We start from the raw sequence: 24,316 nt of genomic DNA on the forward strand, positions 1-24,316 counted from the left end.
TCTGCACAAAACCATGCATGCCACTGTATTTTGAACCCAGTGGAGCTTCTGGATACTTTTTGTGGGCAGCTCCATGAACCATTGTACTAGTCAAGGCAGGAGGTGGCTAGGTTGTGAGCGACTGTGGACAGGGATTGTTAATCCAGGAAATGGTGTAACTGGTGCACAGCCCACAGTAGTGCAAAGGTTGTCCTGGCCATGACTGCCACTTGCTTTTTGAACAGAAGTCATGAGTCCAGGAGAACCCACAGATTATTCACTGGGCCTGTCTGGGACAGTGCCACCCCACCCAAGATCAGAGATGGCATTTTCCATGAACCAAATAAATCCAAACCAGAGCTATTTGGTCTTGCTAGAGTTCAGTTTCAGCCCATTGCTCCCCATCTTAATGGTTCTCAACGGCCTCCCAAGTACTATGAAAGGGAGTTCTCAGCATTCCTTAACTCACCATGGGCTGAGACTTATAGCTGCATATTGATGATATCTCAGTCCATGGTGGCAGATGGTCTTACTCAGCAGTTTCATGAACATGTTAAATAGAATCAGGGAGAGTACCAAGCCCTCTTGCTTCCTGTCAATACTGACTTAGAGTGACCTGAGGAAGGAAGTGATCAGAACAACACAGAACCCCTCAATTCCAACCCCAGAAGGATACCATAATTAAATGTATCAAAGGCTGCTGAGAGGTCAAATAAAGCAAGGATGGACGCACTATACCATCCCACCCCCACCGAAAATCATCAAAAAGTGTGACCAATTTTGTTTTAATCCCATATCTACGGCTCTGAACCCTGACTGGAAGGGGTCTAGATAATCAATTTTATCTAGGAACCTGTGGAGCTGCCGTAGAACCATCTTCTCAACAACCTTCCCCCAAAAGAAAAATTGGAAACAGGTCAAAAATTATCTAACGGGGGAATCTAGCAACAGCTTCTTAAAATGAGGGCAGACCACAGCCTTCTTAAAAACCTAGGGCACAACCCCCTCTCACAGGGAAGCCTTAATTACTGCCACCGGGAAGCAAAAAATACAAGTGCTTGTACTCATTCTCCCCCCCCCCCAACACACACACATATTGGGCCATTTTCATGTGAAGATTTGGAGAAGCAGGAAATATGCATGTATACACATTCTCCAGCATCTGCGTAAGGCAGAAGCCTTAGATACTGTTGCTTCTTTCATTTTCATTCTGTACTATACTGATATTAACCCTCTAGAGGTTTTAAAAACATAATAAGCACCTTTCTGTATAGAGGCATATATATGAATCTAACGGTGCTTCAGAGGAGAGGAAGAAAGGAAGAAACCTACCCTCCCCGCCCATCCCTTAACAAAAGGAAGTAATGTATATTCATCCTATTTAGCTTGCCTGGTTGCTGCAGTATTTATAACTCAGAGGCTTAGCTCATACATTCCAGTCATCCTGGTGGTGGTTCTTCCTCCTCTGTCTAGTTATTCTCTTTAATTTTTTCCCCTCTATCCTCCCATTCTTTATAAATAAATAAATAAAGGATAGAGACCTTCCCAGCGTGCATTTGTTTATTTTCTCTCTCTGCTGCCCTCCTCTTTCCTTTCTGTACTGCGACATTGGTCTACAGAAGGAGGTGGGGTGAAACCTCAGTTACTACCAGCTCCTATACCCATGTGCATGCAGTTTCCTTTTTACAAGTGCCATCTGCTTAAATTTACAAGAGGTTGTCCTTGTCAGTCAAGGAGCCTGTGGTGCTGGCTTTGCTAAGGCCACAACCGTGGGTGTGATAAAAGTATCCCTGACATTTGATTTTGCTTCCTTGGTCTTCTACTATCTTGCACTAACGTCTGTGGTCTAAGGACATTAAGCCGTATTAGCTACATTCATTCTTTCTCTGGGTCTGATAAAGAAAACCTGGTTGTAAAAAAAGGTCACTCATAAAATCTAATCTGTGTTCAGATGCCAACAAGCTTATGTTTTGTGGCTGAAGAAATAACCCAACTTTTTAGAACATGATCCATACTGGAAGTATAAAAAAGGATTACTTTAATTTTATTAAGGTCTCCAGTAGATTTGTAAACTCTGGAAATGTTTTGGAGCTGTTTTGGTTTTGCCTGCATTTTCTTAATAGATGTTGCAGCACACCCACATCCTGAAATTTAAAACTTCAGAGGCCCTGACAGCAAATATGTACCATGCGGGCAATTTAATTCTGAGATGTCCACCTCTGCCTTTTCCCCTCCATTATTCTGAAGTTACAGGATAAATTCTGTTTTTGTAGAAAGAATTTTAAATTATCCAGGCAAAAAATGATAATGTCCTTTATTTATGTACATAAAATTAATCTTATTGTAGCGTAAAACTGATCTACTGAGCACATATCTACATAAGCATCTTCCTTCAATAGAAGAAATTACCATTCAGACCCTTGTTTAATGGACATTACTAAAGAAACTAGAAATCTTGAATTCATTCATACAAGTTAGACTGGCAGAAGTTTTACAGCTCACATTTGTGAACCAGTAGGGAAGGTAAGTGAATCCCACCTCTGGGCCTAATTATTTGAGGGACCACCTATCTTCCATGGTTACTGCCTAGTATTGTATGATCCAGAAGAGTGGGTCTGCTCCAGATACTTTTATTTAAACAATGTCATCTTTTGAGACCAGAAACGTGGCCTCTGACTTTTTCCAGGCCTTAGAATAGGGTGGATGGGAGATGCCTCACACCAGTGGTAAAATGTTCCCTGGTTTGTTACCGGTTTGCTGCCCGCGCGTGCACGCCAACGCACACTGCCCGCGCATGCATGCATAGTATGCACCAAACGGGCTGTGCATGGAAAAAAGAGGCTTGGGAAGGTAAGTAGTAGAGCGGGGGGGAAACAGCTGTGCCATACGATTTGCTTTCTAGCAATTTTAAATTGGTGGCACAGCTGATCGTTGGAAATATCGGTTCGGAGGAACCGGTAGCTTTTTTTTACTACTAGTTCGCCCGAACTGATAGTTTTTATCACTACTGGTTCTCCCGAACCAATTTTAACCGGTAGCATTTCACCACTGCCTCATACCCAATTTGAGATATTGGGATTGTTGTGTTACCTGAATTGCCATTTTGCATCTATCTTTAATTTCTTTTCTGGATTACTTTTTATTGTATTTCAGTTTACTTATTTGTATGTTATTTATTTTGTATGTTACCCAAAGTTTTTTGGAGTCTGGTAGAATTAAAATAGAATAAACAGTGATAGCAACATATTTGTAGAGCATCCAGTTTGGGAAAGATTATTTCAAGAGTTCTAAATTATTATACATATAATAATAATACATATAATAATTTAGAACTCTTGAAATAGTCTTTCAAGAGTTGAAGAGAAGAAAGTGGGATGAACAAGTATAGAACAAGACTTAGATGCATTATTTTTGGTTTTTATGGTTGTGAGATGCTCAGAGTTTTGTTCTTAAGATGGACTATGATAGAAATATTTTAAAACAAATAAGATTTGGTCCTGCCTACTTAATCAACCCTTTCTTTCAAATGTTGATAAAATGTCATGCTGTATTTTTCTTTAGATAACCTTGTAATAGTTTTTTAAAGATTATACCTGGGTCCCATGTTTGGGAGATGCAGTCATATCTAAGTGCACCTAGTGGTAAGTGAATTGGCTTAACTGAGATATATGCTAGTCTTCTACAAACATGCCTTCTGACAGGAATAGACTCCAACTGTCAAGATGGTGATGGTAGTTACAGTTCAGTACACTTGAAGATTCAGGGTTAGAAAAGTTGGTTTGCAATCTTACAGTACCATCTCCTTATTTGTTCATGTTTTCTTTATACTCTTCCTGACCAGCTGTTGGCAAATATTTTTTAGCATTTTTCCCTCTTTCCTATTAAAGAAGGTTGAACTACGTTATGTAAAACGAACAATTACTTTAGATTAGGCCTGCATAGCATACAGTCTGTGGGCCACATGTAATCTGCGAAGCATCCATGTAGTTAAATTTGCTCCATCACACCAGAAGATGGGGAGGGCAGAGTGCTTATAATTGCTTCCAGCCTTCACCAGCAGCAGCTTAGGCATTGCCAGTAGCCACCAAACTGTTGATTGACATGCCAGGTTTCTTTCATAGCCTGCAAGGATTTTTACTTTGTCAGCATGACCCTTTCTCTCCTACAATTGTGCAGATTGAAGGAGAAGGTAAACAAGGGGTTTAAAAAATAGTTATTTAGATTTTACAGAAAGGTGAAATGCATTTTCATAATAATGGTCTAAAAACAAAGATATTTACAAGGACTTCTAATGTGGTTGGTAGCTGAAACAGAATTGTGATAGTTAGAAATGTTTGGAAACAGAATTGAAAAATACTAATTTTATTTTTAAATAATTGGTTGGAAAACTAAATAGGATAAAAACACGTTCAGGAAAGCTAGTAAAATACGCTAAAATATTAAGTAATATATTAAAAAGGGAAAGCTAATTTTTACTGCTCTATGAGATTATTAAAATGTAATATTTTGTACGCTTTTAAGAAAGATAAGGGACATTTGCAAGATTTTTTTTTCTTCTAGATTGCCCTAACTTTTTCAAAAGGTAGAAGTGGAACTTCGTGGAGTTCAATATTTAATAGATACATAGGATAATTTCTTACTGTCCTTAGAATCTGTGCTTTCCTAGAGCACTGCTCCAAGACTTCCTTTACATACTTTCATTATGTCTGCAAAAGTGACCTTTGATTTATTTCAGAGCTTGCGCTGAAATTGCATTTGCTTTTGCATGTGAAATGTCTCATTGTCTTTCATTTATTTCTATATTTCTATAGGGTGCCCTATAATTGAGACTGTACAATAGTTAAGATTACTATTACTGCAACTATCAGAATATCTGATAGTTGCAAGCATCCAAAATTGTTTCTGTGCATGTGTGTTTTTTAGTCATCGTTTTGAGAAAGAGTTGTAAGTACTTTTAGTCTGCTGTAACTTTTGAGTAGTCATTAAACAACCAGCCATTAAAGGAGACTACCTGTAAAGATTTAGTACCCATGAAGACAGGAATTTGGAGCTTGGTTTAACTTAGTATTATTATACATAATGCCATAACTATTAAAATACTCTTCAGATTGTTCTAAAAATAACAAAATTTCAAAGTAGAAATCAAGGGTTATCAGACATTTATTGTGACTCAGAGAATTTCTTTAAAAGAAATCATCAGGAGAAATATTTCCCTTGGCATTTTATACTTCTCATTCACACACACACACACATATGTATGTATGTATGTATGTATGTATGTATGTATGTATGTATGTATGTATGAATGATTGGGGGTGGGGGGATGTAATAGGGTGTGTGTGTATATATATAATATTTATTGCTGGAAATGCATGGTATAACAAATATTACATAATTTAAATCCCCCTTCAGAAGTGATTGAAGGAGGTTCAAAAATTATAGTCAGTGTTCTACTTTCAAACAAAGTGCATCAGATTCTTCTGTGCTGTTTTTGTATGCTTCCGCTAAATAATATGTAGTACAGGAAGCTATTACATCCCCCCACCCCCAATCATTTCCTTGCAGGGGAATTTTGTGTTCTGTTTATATATGCTGTATGTAGTAGAATGAAATCTTTCCCTATCAACAATGCAGAATGGATAGAATTTAAATTATTATAATACTTGTTTAGAGAAATAATATTTACATGTGTAAAACAAAATGCTACAGAATGCAGCTGTAGAATTTGTGGGGGTGTGTGGAGTGTCTTTGAGTCAGTTTTTACTCCTGGCTACTGCCTGGATGAGTCCTTGAAATTTCCTTGGAAAGATTTTCAGAAAGATCTGCCACTGCCTAGGGCCGTGATGGCCAACCTATGGCACGGGTGCCACAGGTGGCACGCAGAGCCATATCTGTGGGCACGTGAGCGTTGCCCTAGTGCACCGGCCAGCTGATTTTGGGGCCTTCCAGGCCCACTGGAAGTCAGAAAATGGGCCATTTCTGGTTTCCCGAGGGCCTCTGGGGGGGTGGGGAAAGCTGTTTTCACCCTCCCCAGGCTTCAAGAAAATCTCTGGAGTCTGGGGAGGGCAAATAATGGGCCTACCGGGCCTATTGGGCCCACCGTTAACCTTTTTGCCATCATGTGCCAAAAGAGGGGGTAGCGCAGCGAGGGGGCCGTGTGCGCATGTGCGGGGTGTCATTGAATTATGGGTGTGGGCACGCACGCGACTCCCCCACGCTCCCCACACTTTTGGCACGCAATGGCAAAAAGGTTAGCCAGGACTGGCCTAGGGGCTGAGAGAGAGTGACTGGCCCAAAGCCATCCAGCTGGCTTTGTGCCTAAGAAGGGACTAGAACTCTCAGTCCCCAATTTTCTAGCCTAGTACTTTAACCACTACACCAAGCTGCTACATCTATCTAATTCCCTGTACAATGGACAGATTGATTTTGAACATTTCCCCATCTTTAAGAACAAAAAGGAAAGCCTTCTTGTAGAAACCCAATATATGCCTATCTTCCTAGTATCCTGGGATGATTGCAGTTCTCATTCCAGTACCAAGCTTTAGAAAACAACATTGCAAAAATTTGTTCAGATGTTGTGGGGAAATCAACTGGGACTCGGTATTATGAATGAAGTAAGAAATTCTCCTGCTGCTCTAGTACAGAAGGATTGATTTTTATATACTTATTGCTTAGGAATTCTATAGAATTCTGGCTTACCATTAATGAATAGCATGTTAGAACATGATGGGTGATCATTTATTGTTGGCTTCTGTTGTCAGTATAAACAGATCATACTCTTTTCATGCTGTATTGACATGCAAACCAGGAACTGGAACTTGCTTGGGAATCATAAAACCAGAGGTTGTCATTTGTATTTCATTTGTAAAGCACAAACTCAGATTCAACAGTTTGTTTAATGATTCCTCCTGGTTTATTGATGGTAAAACCAGAACTCTGAAACCAGTAAATTCTGATTTAACTCTGGTATGAATAACTTGAAACTTCCTCTCTAGATAATAGCATCATTTTAACTTTTTGTCAGTCTTAATTTTGGTTTAAGTGCTTATGTCCTTCATGCACTCTCCATACCTATGTCAAGTATGTGTTTAGTTTGTACCTTGCACTAGATAAAATTAATGCTGTTTGTACAAAAATATGCATTTCTAATGTAGCAAAATTCTACTGAAGAGGAAACTCTACTTAGTGTGTATCTTCTATGTTTTTGAGGCCCTGGCTTTCTTCAACACTTTCAGTTGGAAAGGCTCTAAACAAGTGATCTTTGAAATGCAAGTTGAAATATTAATCCAGGCCAGCAATAGTTTTGATTAGCAGAGCAGAATTCAGTATTCTTGTAAGGAGAGAAGGGATAAACTTGAGTAAATAAAGAAGAAACTATCAGGCAGCAATTTGCAAATATTACCTTAGATTAGGAAATTAACTTGGTAGTTAAAAGGGATTTTTTTATTGGATATTTCAAAAATTTCTTTTTCTCATGAAAAAAATATATTTAATGTGCAGTACTTCTATATTTTCACTTTTTCACCTTTTAGAAGTTATGTTTTCTGTATTCTTTTTCTGAAGACACTTTTTGAGGATTATATTGTAATTATTAGTATATTTGCAAATGACATTAGGGTTTTCTTAATTTAGAAAGTGAATTTTAGACTTAATCAGCATAAATTTATCTTTATCCTGTTTCAAATGCTCATTTAATACTATGCCTTAACGTGAAGGACTGAGGCAAATCTGAAAGTACCAGAGAAAGGTCACCCAATATATACAGGCAGCCCAAGATAAGAACAAGTCTTAAGTATGTCGTTAACTTGAATTTTTAAATAAAACGGAACTCATACTTGGAAATGGGCTGCCTATTACTAAAAATGGCAGACAAGAGTCTTCTTTTTTGAGCTGATAAATCATTGAAGCCATGCAATGTTTTCATGAACTGTTGAAAAGCAAGCTGTATATTAAAAACAGTTTCATCTATTTGTGAGAATATTGCACGGCTTCAGTGATTTGTCAGCTTAAGAGGAGAACAGCATCCACCATCTTTAGTAATAGGCAGTCCAGTTGTAAGCAAAAAAGTTGGATGTTCTTAACATGAGGATTGTCTATATTGTGACACAGAGAAGATATAGATGTTTAGTCAAGCACAGCAATTATTAAAAGATAGTATTGCAGATATTGTTAAGAACTTGAAAGATTGACAAAGGGACTAATATTTTCAGTTATTTTGTTGGTGATGATGCAAATTAATGGGTTCAATTAAAAGGGGATTTTTCACAATAGAACTTCTTGATAGTCCAACTACGGTAGGGGTGTCAAACACAAGGTCTGTGGGCCGGATCCATCCCGTGATGTGGTTGGATCTAGCCCGCGGAGCCATCCTGGAAAATTTAAGGAGCCAGCCCGCATCGCTTCGGTCCGGTCTACCCAATGCAAAGAGTAAACATCGGGCCAGCAGTTTGGGGAGTGATGTCAAGCTGGCCACACCCAGCCAATTGGCCACACCCAGCCAGCCAACCACACCCATCTCCCCGCCCCAGTCAACCACAGCCCTGATGCAGCCCTCAGTAAATTGAGTTTGACACCCCTGAACTACGGTAATCTAAGTTGATCATTGAGACTCCTTCAAACTCTGGTACTAATGAGTGAGATGTGTTTTATCTGTGATACATACTATAATAAGGGTGGTATATGTATGTTTATAGTTAGATAGAAAATGAGAAAGACAGATTAATGCTGGTCTGCAGTATTTGTATATAAACAAGTGTACTGTTTATATATATACTGTCAGTGGATATTTGAAAATGTATGGCAGAAAGTTTATTAATTAAAAAAATCAAATTAGTATCTCCTTAATTTTTCATACTAATTTCTTTTCCTATAAATAATTTTTGAGGCTGTTGTGTTAGGGAATTTTTTATTAGAAGATCCTTAAGTAGACATAAAATAACTTTAATTTATTTAGGAATGAGAATAGTATATCACTAGTATGTCAGAGAGTATATCTTTTTGAGTCTTTGGACAAAAAGAACATAGAAGTTGAAATATAAATAATTTCTGCATACTTTAAAAACTTAGATTACTGCTTCTGATATGTTCTTAAATTCTTCTGTGAGAACTTTCCCATTTCCCAACTTTCCCCTAGAAATATATTTGAGCCTGCTAACTATCCAGTTCCCCCCCCCTTTTCTTTTCTTTTCTTTTTTCTTTTTTTTGCTATATGTACAACACATTCACATCCATCTCTCTCTTTTTTTTTATTCCGGTTAGTTGCTGATTATGTAGCCAAGTGATGGCTTTGTGTAGTTAATTAGATTTATGTTTATAATACCAGAGGAGAAAACATAGTACTATGTAGTTGAAGAGGAATGTTGTGAATGCTTCTTTGCCGCTGTTGATAATGCTGTACGATTATGTGGTTTGGGAAAATATTAATAAGAAGCTACCTCATCATTTTTATCAGCTAATTTCAATGTGATGTCTTTTTAAAAAAGTATGTACACAAAAGGCCAAATATGTTTTAGACCAGTATTAGCTAGTTTCTAAGAGTTGCCTAGTAAAAATATTCTTCTTTGATATTATAACGCCTTATTTGGAATAATTTTTTTCTGTATTTCTAGTTTGGAAATTTCCATTTCATTTTGGAGGAGATACAGGGTTGATAAAGAGGGTTGATAAGGCTGAAAAGAGGCAAGGACAACATGATCACATTTCTATTGAGAATTTTTATCAAAACAACTCTAGTTTTATTTTATTTAAGAATATGTGTAGGAAACAGGAAAGTCTCCTAATATATTAGAGACAGTAAATTGCCAAACTTAGAGATTGATGAGAAAGGTTAGGAAAATGTGTCAGGAGTTCTTTAGTCAGATACAATCAAGCAGAAATCTAGATGCTCATCTCTAACAATTCTTTGCATATTTTTTATTCCACATTGGTAGAATTGAATATTATACCACCACCCTTCTAAAAAAAGGCTGTTAAAAAGAACAAAAGCAGTCAGGGCGGCTGGTTCTTAAATTGGGGCAGCATGTGTACAGTCATCAATATAGAACGCTCATTTCTCTCTTTTCCAGGAGGCGACGGTCAGAATGGCAGTGGGCAGCAGACAGAGCTGCTATTGTCAGTCGCTGGAACTGGCTTCAAGCTCATGTCTCAGATTTAGAGTACCGAATCCGGCAGCAAACAGATATATACAAACAAATTCGAGCCCACAAGGTAAGAAAGCAAAAGTTACTTCTTTTGGATCTTTACCATTTATTATAGTACAGGTAGTCCTCAACTTACAACCATTAGTTTAGTGAGTGTTAAAATTACAATGGTACTGAATTTCCAACCAGTACTCAACACTACAACCCTCACAGAAAGCACCAAGGTCACTTCATCAAAACTTAGGTATTCGGCAACTGGCAATTGCAGCATTCTGAAGTCAGATGATTGCTATTTACAATCATGATTCATTTAGCAACTATAGTGATTCGCTTAACAACTGTGGCAAGAAGGCTCAAGCTTGACTCAGCCTTCCATCCTTTCTAAGGTAGGTGAAATGAGGACCCAGTTTGTGGGGGCAATAAGCTGACTTTGTATAATATACAAAAGGATGAAGGCTATTGCTGAGCACATTGTAAGCCGCCCTGAGTCTTCGGAGAAGGGCAGCATATAAATCAAATTAAAAAAAAAAAAGAAAAAAAAAGAAAGATAATAAAAACAGGTGTGACTCATTTAACAATCACCTAATTTAGCTATGAAAATTTTGGTTCCCGTTCTGGTCATAAGTTGAGGATTACCTATACTGCAAATACCTTAATGTATGTTTTGCATTGCATATATCAAGGGAGGGTGACAGGATTTTATGGCTTCATCTAGCATTTTATGGCTTCATTTAGCATTTTTATCACAGATATAACTAACATGAATGGTGTTAGAAGTACATTTTAGCAGAAGTTGCAAAGCAACTTGGTGGTTTATTTTCATTAGTACCTCTAGCTTGCCAGGCTTCAAATTCCCCAGAATATGTGGCACAGACAGGGAAAGAAGTAAAATCAGGAGATTAGATCAGCCCAACCCTGCTGGCATTTAATAAAGCTTCTTGAGCCTGACTACTTTTGAAAGCCTTTGGAGATGGCTAGAATGTTGAATTCCCACCTCGTAGTGGGCGATTAGGTCTTACAGAGAGTGTCATTCCACAGTATGATGTTGAATGTGAAGTTTACTACTGTTATTACTGTTCTATAATTTTAATTTATTTAATTTTTTTGTTAACATGTTGGAGTATATACCTTTTAGGGTCATCTATAATTTAAGTCATTTAAAGCTTATAAAATAATAAATATCCCCAAATTAGGCCAAGTAGGAATTTGCTACTAGGAAAACATGTAATTTGAATGATTAATTTGTAATTTAATCTGTTCATTTCAATTACCAGATATTAATTTGACTTCAATTGACTTTTTCCAGGTACACCAGCCCTGAACCATTGGCCTTGCTAATATAATGATCATTGTGCCTTTATTTCTGCTCTCTGACTTTCCAGGTGTTTAATTACTTTTTTTAAGGCAAGAGAAAAGGAAATTTGAGTTACTACTGTCATTAAGTATATATCCAGAAATGCAGAGGTCAACCTTTGCTTCTTTGTCCTATATGCTAGGTAAAATTTGATACATGCAGTATTTAAAAATGACTAATTCAATCACATTGTCTCTCCATCTCATTTCCTGCTTGATGAAGAATTCTACAGAAGTCTCAAGGTAGTACATAACTCTATGACAAATCAGTTGTTTAAAAAATGTACTTTGCAGTTGTTAATACTGGATTATTCCCCTCTCAAGAATCAGGATAGATTTAATTCAAATGCATTATATCTGTTAGACACTCATTTGGATACAACCATTTTACTTTTGCTTTCTATCATAATCCATTACTGGATATAATTCATATGATTAAATAGAAATATATTGGAGAAAATTATGACATTTTTTGGTTTGCTTTTGTTTGCTTAAAATAGAATAGTGTAAGGGTAGTACATTTGAATGGCACTATAGAGTGCTACAGAATTAATTTATCAATTATTCCAGCAGAAACGGTTAGTGGTTTCCCTTTTTCATGTTAGGAATAAAAGAGCTAATGATTTCTGATGGCAGGAAATTATATTGTGAGTAATTTCCTTCTTTTAAAACCAGGTTAACAATCTCCCTAATGATTTGGGAAGATCTTCCAGCATTTAGAAAGTGATGTTCTGATGCTGTCAGAGTTGTAATAGTATTAAGTCTAGTGAATTTTTTTATGATTTTGCTGCTGTTGTTTGTGTCAACTGTCAGCAGTTCTTCCTGATTGTGGCACTAAATTGGGATGGATCAGGAAAGAATTTGGATACTGAAAGATAAAACTAGGAATAAGGATAGGTGTGGGTAGAAACGCACAGGTAGTCCTTAGCTTATGACTGATCACTTAGTGACTATTTCAAGTTACAATGGACCTCCCCAAAAGCCCTTATAACCCAGTTACAAACCTGACCCCCATGGTCATGTGATTATCTTTTAGCTGCTGTCTGTTTGTCTTCAAGTACACTAAAAACAGAGAAATAAGTTCACTTCATTACTCTTACTATCACAAAGTAAGTCCTGATAAAGGTTCTTTGCCTGTGCTTGGTTGAATTTGTTCTTGGTTTTTCTTCATCAGTGCTCTAGGTGTCCCTTTTGTCACTTCATATCCTGGACCTCTTGTTAAACCAGGTAGCTCTGTAGGATCCATGATCATAAGAGACCCCATATAGGTACAATTTGATCCAAGGCTCTTCTATGTTGTTCTAGGCCATAATTAAGACCTCTGAACCATGATCAGAGTTTTGGGTATAAACTATAATATAATTAATAATGAATCTATAATATAATTCCACTGGGCACTCAAGTCACCTGAGACCAGCCAATCAAATAGGGTTTTTTTCTCTGCAGCAGAAAGCAGTTAGAGAGCACTGCAAGGTCAAAAGGTAGAACTGTGAATAGCAAGGGACTGATATTAACATCCCCCAACCCCAAATCATGTTGCCATTTCCCCAAGACAGAAATCAGATCCAAATATGACCTCTGTTGTGGTCTCCTCTCATGAATCTGGATGAGGTTCGTAGATGCCATAGTGGTCAAAACCCCCAAGCAGTTTCTGACTATAGGCATAGAGAAAGCAAGTTGAAATCCACTAGGACCATCAAGTTAGGTCTGTTTCACTGCAAACTTAGTAGCTGGACCATAGAGAGACAAGCAGCCCTCTTAACTGATTTGCCCTTGAAACTTTGAAGGGCACATTTCAGAGAAATGATGCAGACATAACAAGCATGGAGGCTCACATATGCCTCAACATGACATCTGACAGTGCTTTGGTAATGCATGCCAGGTCAGTCTTCTCATCCAAAATCAGATTGAGGACCAGATGACCTTATTACAGTATGATCTAGCATTAAGTAACAACAGCTGGATTTCAAGGTCTATGAAGTCTCCTACTAACAAGGCCTTGACTCTGAGCAGATGGGCTGGTTTCCAAGGTGAGAATTATAACACTTCTGGTTTCTGATGTTGTAGCTTGATTTAGATAAGATGAAGAAGCTTGTACTCCTCTACAATTATAATTACAGCTCCCGACTATCACAGCCCATATGATTGATGGTGAGTGATAGTGAAGTTGCCTCCCTTGATTTAAAGAGAACCAGGTGCTGCTTTCCCTGGTACAAGTTGACATTCAGAGTAAATAGGGTTTTTGTGCCAAAAACCAAGTTCAGCCAACAAAACTTATTGCCTCAAAATGTAATAATTAAACCTAGCCCATAAGACAATTGGAACCATTTTTACTTTGTTGGAAAATGTCCTAGCAGTCAGTTCTTTCAAAAATAGTACTGTTCACTTTCTTTTACATTTATTAATTCTGAGATTTAATTTATTTCTAATCCCTGCTAGATATAATAAGATAAAATGACAATTTAAGACAGTGGTGGATAACACTCAGGTGTTCTGTCTGTAGCTTTGACTAACAACAACCAATAAAAAGTTAAGCTTGTTCTGTGGATTTTGACAGAAAAGGCAGCCAAATTAAAGTAAATGCAAAGAATTTTATTCAGAAAAGATAAAACAATATTGCAAAACATCACTGCATAGAGGATGTAGTGATAGCAATCATTGGAATAAGTATTTAAGATATAGCTTTTTCCACAGGTATTTGGATCTAGTTTAGTAAAGTCAGTTTTGGTTATTTAATTATTATATTTGATTGTTGTTTTATGTTTTACATACTGGGTTATTTTTAAAAGTTGTACAAAGGGTTTTTTTCTGTTTAATGTTTATTTTTGTTGCATGTTGCCCAAAATCACATTATTTTGAGTCAGGCACAAAAATACATCTATCCTTTGGACTATTCTTAGTAGATAGAATTATTTTATCTTTGCTGACATAGTTACTACAAATAGGCCATAAAGTGATTTCAGAATATTTTATTAGTCTTTATCACATGTGTTTCTCCTATTTCTCTGATGACCTGTATAAATGGGATCCAGACAGTATTTTTTTTTTTTAAATTTGATTTATATGCCGCCCTTCTCCGGAGACTCAGGGCGGCTTACAATGCGTTAAGCAATAGCCTTCATACTTTTGTATATTTATACAAAGTCAGCTTATTGCCCCCACAAACTGGGTCCTCATTTCACCTACCTTAGAAAGGATGGAAGGCTGAGTCAACCTTGAGCCTTGGAGAGATTCGAACCAGCAGTAAATTGCAGGCAGCTGTGTTAATAACAGGGTGCTTAGGCCACTGTACCAGCAATGCTCTTCAGGTATTCAGCAAGGTATTCAGTAGGAAAAAGTGCTAAGGAGAAATTTTGTCCATTGTCTGAATCTTCCATATCCATTACAGCTCAGCAGTAGCAGTCTTGCACAACTTGTTGCCTTAGTGAGATGAAGTCCAATACTATTTGCTCTTCTGGCATGGAGTTACAGGAGCTGACATCAAATATGTCTGCAGAGCATCAAGCTTGAAATATCTTCAAATTATCATGAATCTCTACCATAAAAAATAGCAAATACAGAAAATGACTGCCCACATACCATTCTGAACCTTTATACCTCAGAGGAACTCTTGAAATAGTTTTTAGATAATTTGAATCCCTGCATAAAAATCAACCCTACCCCCCCCAAAAGTTTACAATAAAATTCATTTCTAACATACAGTCCATGTTTTACAACAGCAAAGAGTTGTAATGTATAAAAATAGAATTGTGTGGCATTCAAAGTTCAAAAAACAATGTTCATTTATTTTTCAATCCCAGTTTCTCATGGAACTTCTAGGGACCTCTTACAAACCTCCCAGTTTTGCAGAACTCCAGTTTGGAAGGTGTACTGTACCAGTGACCTTCTAAGCCACCTTTGTAGCTTTCATTTGCATTAATCCTGAGTTATCCTTCCCCATCTTAAGGAAAATTGTTAAGCAGAAGAGTTCTTGTTAAATAAACAGAATCTTTAATTGTATTATAATGAATGAATATTAAATTGAAACCCAGATAGCAAAAAGGGTTTGAATTCAATCATAGAACACGTGCTTTACATATAAAAAGTTCCAGGTTTTATCCTTGTATTTTCACATAGGCCTGGGACATTTTCTAGGTAAAATTCTAGAGAGCAACTATTCATCAGTGTCTGCAGTAGTGGCATTTAATAGGTCCACCGAGCTGATTCCATATAATGCAGTTTCCTCTGTCATTGTTAGCTCATAAATCTCAGCCCATTGTAAATCTTTCTAGATGATTAAGTTTTTCATGGTTTATACTTGTCAAAAACTCTTTTGTCCTATGGTTGGAGGTAAACTGCTAGATCTCTCTCTTCCTCAAATCTTCTGCTTCTTAGAATCAGGTCATTTTAAATCTAGCACATGGATCTAGTTTTGGGAAACTTTGAGAAGGCATAAGCATCTTCGAGTGATGTTACCTAGTTCTTAATAGTTGTTGTATTAGTTGCTGGAAGTAATCCAGTGTTTTGGCTAATAAACTAAATGCCTCCAATATACATGCTTACATATTCACATGCTTACATGAAACATGTAAATAGATGTTGGCTCTATGCATTGTTTATTCAAGTTACAAAAAAGATACGTTAGCTCTAAAGACATGATAATTATTTTTTTATAATTTTTTTTGAGATCATCGCTGCAGCCACCAAAGAAGTTGCTTTGCCCAGTTTATACAGTAGTCAGAACAAATAATTGTTTGAAACTGCTTTTATACCATAAAGAACCATCTGCCCATTGAAGTCAATGAACTGAATTTTCCTTCCAAGCTCTTACAAGGTATTTTCCTGGACAAGATAGGGATTGAACCAAGAACTTTTTATATGTGCAAAGAAGTTATTATCCCACAAAGTAACTATTCATGTTCAAAAACGAGCAGTAGTTCTCAACTTTCAATCACAATTGACACCAAATTTCTGTTGCTAAGCAAGACACTTGAGTGAGTTTTGTCTCAACTTAAGATCTTTCTTGCTACGGTCATTAAATCAGTGCAGTTACTAAATTAATAACATGGTTGTTAAATGAATCTAATTTCCCCATTGATTTTGTTTGTCAGAAAAGGTGATCACATGACCATTGGACACTGCAACAGTTTTAAATACATGCTAGTTGTCAAGCATCTGTCTTTTGGTTATGTAACCATGGGTATGTTGCAACATGTGGAAAGCAGTTATAAGTCGCTTTTTCACTTTGAATGATCACTAAATGAATGGTTGTAAATTGAGAACTATGTATAATTGTGTAGATTAGTGAGACTAAATATGTTAAAGATAAATAAACAGCACCAGGCAAGCAGCTAATTTTGTAAAACTGCAATGTTTATGGTAAGTGAAAAGGAAGGTAATTATTAATCCTAGTTGTATTGAATAAAGTTTCTGTATAGAATAGGAGGGAGGGAGTGGAGGTTAAATTTTTACTAACTTTAGAATATCTGTAAAACAACTTTAGGATAGTTAATCTCAAACTGTGCTTTCTTAAATTTCAAGTGATAGCAAAACTTTTTCTTTTGAATGAAAATTAATATTTAAAAAAACCAAAGCAGATAGTGGCCTCCAACATAAATATCATGGAATGAAAGAGAAATTTAGATTTAACTCAAAAGCAGAGTCTGAAGTTGAGTTTCGGAGATGTGTCTTAGAGTAGAATTTTTAGCAAGGTCATACTGTGAATGGAATTGCTACATACATTATAGAACAGTGATGGCGAACCTTTTTGGCACCGAGTGCCCAAACCGGAACGTGTGTGCATGTGCATGCACTGGAGCGCCGGAAACCCGAAGACTAGCTGGCCAGCACGTACATGTCTGTTTTTGGGCCGTTTTTCGGACCAGCGGGCCAGCATGCATGTGCGCACCGGAAACTAGAAGAGCAGATGGCGACGGCACACATGCCCACAGAGAGGGCACTGTGTGCCACAGGTTTGCCATCACGATTATAGAAGATAACATGCATTATTTTGTTTTGTGTCTGCATAAGGTCTAATCTATATCTAGGTCTTACCTACTTTGGTTTCTTCTAAATGTGTTTAGTCTGGTTAGATTTCCTATCTACTGATTAGATTAGAGGTGAAAATAATTGACATCCAATACACTTAGTACATGCCAACTTTCAAAAGTCTGGTTACATTTGATCACACTTGAATCTTACGGTGAAGAAGCTATCATTGTCAAATGTGTAATTGCACTGAATAGGATTGAATTGGGCCTGAGCAAATCAGTCCATTTCTGGTTTGACATATATTAAGCAATGCCCTAGTTTTACAATGAATTATAATTTTGTTGATATTTAAGCAATATGAAATGTACATCACAGTATGCATTTTAGCCAGATTTATTTTTAATATATACATCTTTCAGGCTACAATAGTCTATTTTAATACATGTTATACTAACAGACATTCAGGAAAAGCAAAACTCAAATTCTGATTGTAATTAACCTTGGCTGATGGAAATTGCATCTCTTTTGCTGGAATTTATCTAGGAATGTAGCACTTAGACTTATTTACCACTTCATAGTGCTTTACAGCCTTTTCTAAGCACTTTACACACACATACACACACCCCAAATCTGAATCCTCATAAATCTCTAATTTGAACCAGTGTATGATTTTCTTTGTATTTTAGACTAATTATTGTGATGGCCCCATAGATAATACTTGTTTTGTCATTCATTGTATTTACATCTCAATTTTTCTCTAAACGTTCAGGAAGGCATACTTTTCACAAACCAAGGACAATTAGGCTGAGGGAAAGTGGTTGATCCACAAACATTTAGTGAGATAGTAGAGGACTTGAACCTGGGTTTCGTTCACCCAAATTCACCACTTTAGGCAATACATTAAACAAATTAAAAGGCATTAGTCAACCGTTCACAAAATAATGAAAAATAATTGACAGACAGACAGACATGTTGGCTGCTAACTATATAGTCCTGACAGAGAACATTTCCCCTTCAAATTATATGATAGTGGCTTTAATATACATGCTCCATGTATAATAAAGTGTAGCTGTGCAATTGATGGCATTGATGCATTATGTGCCGTTGAAGTTGAATTCCACAAATGCAAATGGCTTGCAAGCTGTTGATGATTCTGTTCCAGTTTACATTATTTTATTGGATTGGCAAAAGAACTGGAACTTTGAATGGAACAAAAGCTGGAAGTTTTTGCTTTGGGAAAATAGTTTTTTGTTAGCCCAATATGAGTAGTCCCAAATTAAGTATAGACTTATTCCAACATAGAAAAAATAGGGATGGAAGACTTTTTGAAGTCTTTGTTAAACATTCATATATTTGTAATAAATGGCCTGGGCAATTATTTTTTAGTGATATTTTCTTTCTTCAAACTTTATTTGTATCATTTTTGTTTAGTCTAGATAAGAGAGTGCATATCTGGGCAGGTAAGCTGCATCTGTTACACTATAGTGTAACTAAGTAATAATTTTAATTAGCAATTTTATGATGTTTGTGTGTCTATATTTTTCTTGACTGTACACCGCCTTGAGTCCTACGGGAGAAAGGCGGTATAGAAATATAATAAATAATAATAATAATAATAATAATAATAATAATAATAATAATAATAATAATAATAATAAGGTTGGGTACACAGGTTGGAGTGCTTCTGGATCCATTATCGGCACTGAAATCACATTTGGCTGTTTGGGGGGTGATTAAGAAAGCTTTTGGTTAGCTAAAGGTGGTAGCTGATATATGAATCTATTTGGAAAAGATCAATTTCCCGTGGTCTGTTTTACTTCTAAAACGAATTTACCAAATTGTGTTGTATCTCGGGCTGCCTTGAAAATGCTTCGGAGGTTTCAGTTAATCTAAAGTGCAGTTAATAAGTTTTATACAGAACCTAATAAAATGTTTATATGATGACTGTGCTTTGTCAAGTGCACTGGATTCCAATTAGTTTCAAGATCCAATCAAAATGTTAATGAAACCACTGAAAGCCCTTTATGGTTTGAAGCCAAAACATCCTGCCTAAAGACCGTAGGTCAGAAGCTGGATTTGTCAAAGGTGGGATACGAGATGTTAACATTTTTCAAAGAAATGTATCGACATTGTTAACTGGTGATAAGCAAAGACATCAGGCATTAGAGATATTAATGGTGTTTTGAAATTGTAAGTGTCATACTAGTGCAGTGTCATTGATAGAAATCCTGATGTTTACCGAATATTGTACAGCATTTGAGCTTCCTTTATAATGAGTTATTATAGAGAAAGATACATCATATGACCTGGTTGCCATTTTGTATGATATCCTGATGTAATGCAAACAGATTTTAATCATGTAGATGAGAACTTTGTCAGGAATAATACTTGCAAAAGTTTTGTTCTTATTAACAGAGAAAAAAGTCTGTTTCCCATTTCTTTATTCCTTCAGATAGGCAAATGAGTTAGAAGTTAGATTTATAAGCTGAATGTTTTTAACCTCCGATACTTAAAATTGGAATGGCTGATTCCTGGTGTTGGCATCATTGGCAGAGCCCATAATTTGACAAAACAGCCACTGCTGGCCCCACAAACCTCCATTGTTACTGCTTGTTTGTGTCCTTTATATAAGAATAAAAGTACAGGTAGTCCTTGCTAACAGATTGTCTCATTTAGCAATGGTTTGAAGTTAACAATAGTGTTCTTTTTTTAAAAAAAACTATGTTTACGACTGTTACAGTGTTCTTGTGTCATGTGATTGCCATTTGGCCACTTCACAACTGGCATAAATTTATGATCATCACAATGTCCCATGGTCATCACTTGCTTGCTTCACAACTTGTGACAACTTGTGACAAGCAGAGTTAATACAGAAAGTTAACGTAAAATCCTACTTGATTTTCCACTTAACAACTGAGTTACCAGCCCAAATTGCAGTTGCTACTTCTAAGCAAAAAGAACAAACTTAGGCTTTCACTTTGAGGGATGGGCACATTGACAGTGGTAAAGATTTTGCAAAGTATTTAAAGGCTGCCCTTTGACATTATAAGCTACCCACAGTCACCATGTAGTTGATAAATAAATTTATCAATCAATAAATTTAATAAATAATAATATAAATAATTGAATTCTTTTCGTCTTTAAATTTACAAACTTGCACTAGAAGCGGTGGTGAAGCCTGATAGTTTAGAACTTTTTACAAAGTGCTCCAGAAATTATGGTGTTTCTTTAGTTGAATGAGAAGAGTCTGTAACTTGAATGTTTTTGGAGAATAAACAAAAACTTTTTTTAAAGCCATCATCCATAGCTTTGTATTTTATATTCTGTAATAACAAAAGTATTTGAATTTGAAACTAAAGTTATCTAAAAGTCTTACACCCCACAAATCTACAGTTTACCATAGCTATCATATGTGTATATAATCCTTTTTAATTTGAACTTACTATTATATATTTAGAAAAAGAGGAACTCCTACATAACATGTAATTTGATTTTTCTATGTTAGAATGCTGAGAATTGTTACAATATCATTTTTGAGAGATGTAAAAATGTCTCATATTCAGGTTAATTAATATTTAGTGCACATTAGTTTAAAATTTGTTTGCTGTTATAGTGCATAGTTTGTCCCTTTGTATATATACATGCCCACATACACTATAAGTGATTAATGAGGTCCAAAAGTTTTCATAATGTAATATAGTAAAATGTAATATAGTAAAAAGCAATTGATAATGTCTATGTAACTAGATTAAATGGGATGAGGGAGAACCCAAAAGTAGTTTCAGAAAATATATATTAACTAAAGATCTGTTCAGGCATGGGCTATTTTTCCTTGGGTGGAGGCCATTATATTTCTCCCATGAGATATTGGGTGCGTCTGGGATTAACTGGATTTTCTCATTTTTCTGGGTTTTAAAGAAGGAGTAAAAGATAATTTTACTCCTGTAAAATTATGCCTGCCCAAGGCATACAACATGAAAGCAGCAATTGAATTTCTGCAAAGTTATCAGAGGTTTTAGGAAAATAGGAGTTGGAATATTTTAGCCCTGCCCTTTTTGGCATTACCTCTTCAGCCCTTGCAGGCTGAACTCTTGAAAAAGTAGTGGAAAAATGGTGTAGTCCAGGGGACCAAAAACATGGACTGTCGTTATCTTTTTCTTATCCCATTGACTTTGGCTTTTAACTTTATTAGCAGGTGTCAGCATTAAGTACACTAGGCTGATCCCAGTTATGTACGGTTAAATGGGAGACTACCAGAATACCTTAAATTGCCTGCTGTGGATTCAGAAGACAAAAAAATATTCTGACAAACCATTTCCATAGAAAGTAATGACAAACCACTTCCATACAATATTGTTTGAAAGAAAATGACAGGGAGGAATCTATGTAATGGAATCACACTCAACTCAAAGGAATCATTTTAAATTTTTATTATTAGTAGTAGAAATAGTATTTGCAGTCATTTCAGAATCACCTAGCTTTTCATAAAATTAATAGCACAATCCCTCTTTTAAAAGTTCTTTACAGTAGGTGCTATGGATGAATTCATTTCTATATATGCATGTAATTTGCAGTGAATGCATTGCCTATTAGAGCAAAAACTTTTAGTTTTCTAACATTTTCAATCTGATATATAAGAATGTATTATATTTTTCCTTCCCTTCCCTTTTCCAGTCCTCAATTGTACAGCTATAATTCTAGAATGTGATTAATGCTAGAATGGATGTCTTCACTAATTTGAATTTTTCAGAACAGGAATATTACGTCATGCAGCAAAGTAAAGATAAAGTTGCTAATTAGTAGAAAAGAAAACTGAGAAAGAATCTTACAGGAGAAAAGGGAGGATAGGTACAAAGAAGCAAAATATAATGAATGAAATGTAATGGTAGATTTTATTCTTGGCATAGTCTGAAAGAGAATTTGGCCTGACAAAGTGCAATAATCTTTTTCCATTTCCCATGCAGGGACTGGTACAGCTTGGTGAGATGCCTCCTTCTGACCCTGTATTAAGTGATTCAACCCATAGTCTTAGCCTTGACCGCAAGATAGAACCTGGAATTGACAGATTGGTAAGTAATAAAAGTGGGGGGAGTATTCCTTGGAGTACTTTTCTTTTATCATTGCCTCTTTCCCTGCTGATATTATATTGTTGTATTTTATTTTATTTATTTTATTTAATTCCTAGTTGTGTGTGTACACAGAAACCAGGAAATAAATAAAATTCAGCAATATAATCTATATATTACAAATTCCATAGATGTATAAAGAAGGAAGACTGTCCTTCTGTTGTTGATTTTTTCTTTTGTCCCAATATTTGAAGAATTCCGTGTTAGGGTTAGTTTTCTGTTTCAGATGCTTTCAGAAATCACCTACTTACCTACATTGGCATCCTCAGACATGTTTCTAGGATAGCATATTACTGAAGACTATACAGTTGTACTTTATTAGAAGTTGGGATGCAGTTTCAAAATTCCTGAACAGTAGAATAAAATAATTATTTTTGTTTTTTAAAATACTGGTTTGCCAAAATATAGTACTATAATTATTATTTTTTAAAATCAAAACATTGTGAAACAAGTACTTGTGATGTGTCTGCAGACAGAATTAATTTAAAAGTGGATGAATAGAGAAAATACCAGATCTAGAAGTAGACAGAATCCTAGTAAATGATTGCAAAAGGGATGAGATTCAGTTGTTCACTCTATAATTTCTGGAGAAACATAGGTGAATGCATTCCACATTTCAGATTCAAGGGCACCAGGTGCTTTTAATCAGTCTGTGGACTGAAATATCAATATTTTTAGGTTCTGGCATCTAAGGTTTACTCATAAATGACTAGGAACTGGAGACCTTTCTATCCATGAGTTGGTATCTCTCGTGAAGGCTTATGAAGTTAATACAGTAGAAGTTATTCTTTGTGGATTTTTAAAGGAAAGCCTATATTTGCTTTGCATACAAAAGGTCCCAAGTTCGGTCATGGTTACTTTGGTAGCAGACATTTATTTGAGAGCATGAACAGTAAATAAATATTAACATACTGTCTGAGTAAAATAAGCAAGTAAGTGTCATATAAAGATAATCCACGCTTGCCCAATTGGTCTGATTCTGTAAAGCTTTACAATTGCTTGCTCAAAAGTGATTGCTCAGGTGCTGAGCAGTTGAGCATGTCTGTCAGTTGCTTCTGATTTAGGCAGATTTCATGATTGCAGTCATGTAAAATTATGTTCACAAATTTCTTTCATAGGAAAGCAGAAACCTACTTGTTTATTTGGTCTATTTCATCAGAATCATCCTCAGACACTGTCTTTCTAGACTTTCAGATAAGAGTTTCCTTAGTCTTACCTGGATATGTCACTTGGATGTGTACAAAACACCTTCTGCTCTAAGACCTTTTGTTTAAAGCAGATTGGACTTCTTAATCAAACACTGCCAATTTTCATTTTTTAATTCCTTGAGAGAGCTTTATCTTTTGTGGCGATATTGCCAGCAGTGAACCAAATTACAGGGCCAAAGGTGGAAGTGTCAAGAGGGGAGACACAAAATTGAAGGTTCTAAACTAAAGATTAAAGTTCATTCATTGCCATTTAAGTACCGATGAAAGCAAACGAGCTAGAAATGGATCTATTTAGGTCTCCCACCTAGCAGTTAGAGCTTGCTAGCTGTTAGAAAAGAAAAAAGCCCAGAACCGAGTAGATATGATTCTACTGAGCTGGAGCTACAAAAAACCTTGGTTACGTAGGGAAAACCTGGCTAGAAGAAAAACACACATAAACCCTACGAAGAAGTAAGAATATATATATATATATATATATATATATATATATATATATATATATATATATATATATATATATATATATATATATATATATATA

The 24,316-nt window shown here is 35.9% G+C and overlaps 1 protein-coding gene across 7 annotated transcripts in view; it reads left to right on the forward strand.

The window, feature by feature from the left end:
• Positions 1 to 24,316, forward strand: part of KANSL1 (KAT8 regulatory NSL complex subunit 1) — a 191,976-nt gene that overhangs the window by 137,229 nt on the left and 30,431 nt on the right. For all 7 annotated transcript variants that reach the window (XM_087893966.1, XM_087893967.1, XM_087893968.1 and 4 more), the window contains 2 exons: positions 10,044 to 10,185; positions 22,406 to 22,510. In XM_087893966.1, coding sequence (XP_087750092.1) covers positions 10,044 to 10,185; positions 22,406 to 22,510 — 247 coding nt within the window. The remainder of the gene's footprint in view (positions 1 to 10,043; positions 10,186 to 22,405; positions 22,511 to 24,316) is intronic.

Source organism: Pantherophis guttatus, chromosome 4 (genome assembly GCF_059756535.1).
Source record: "Pantherophis guttatus breed Tessera chromosome 4, ASM5975653v1, whole genome shotgun sequence".
NCBI classification, from domain to species: domain Eukaryota; kingdom Metazoa; phylum Chordata; class Lepidosauria; order Squamata; family Colubridae; genus Pantherophis; species Pantherophis guttatus.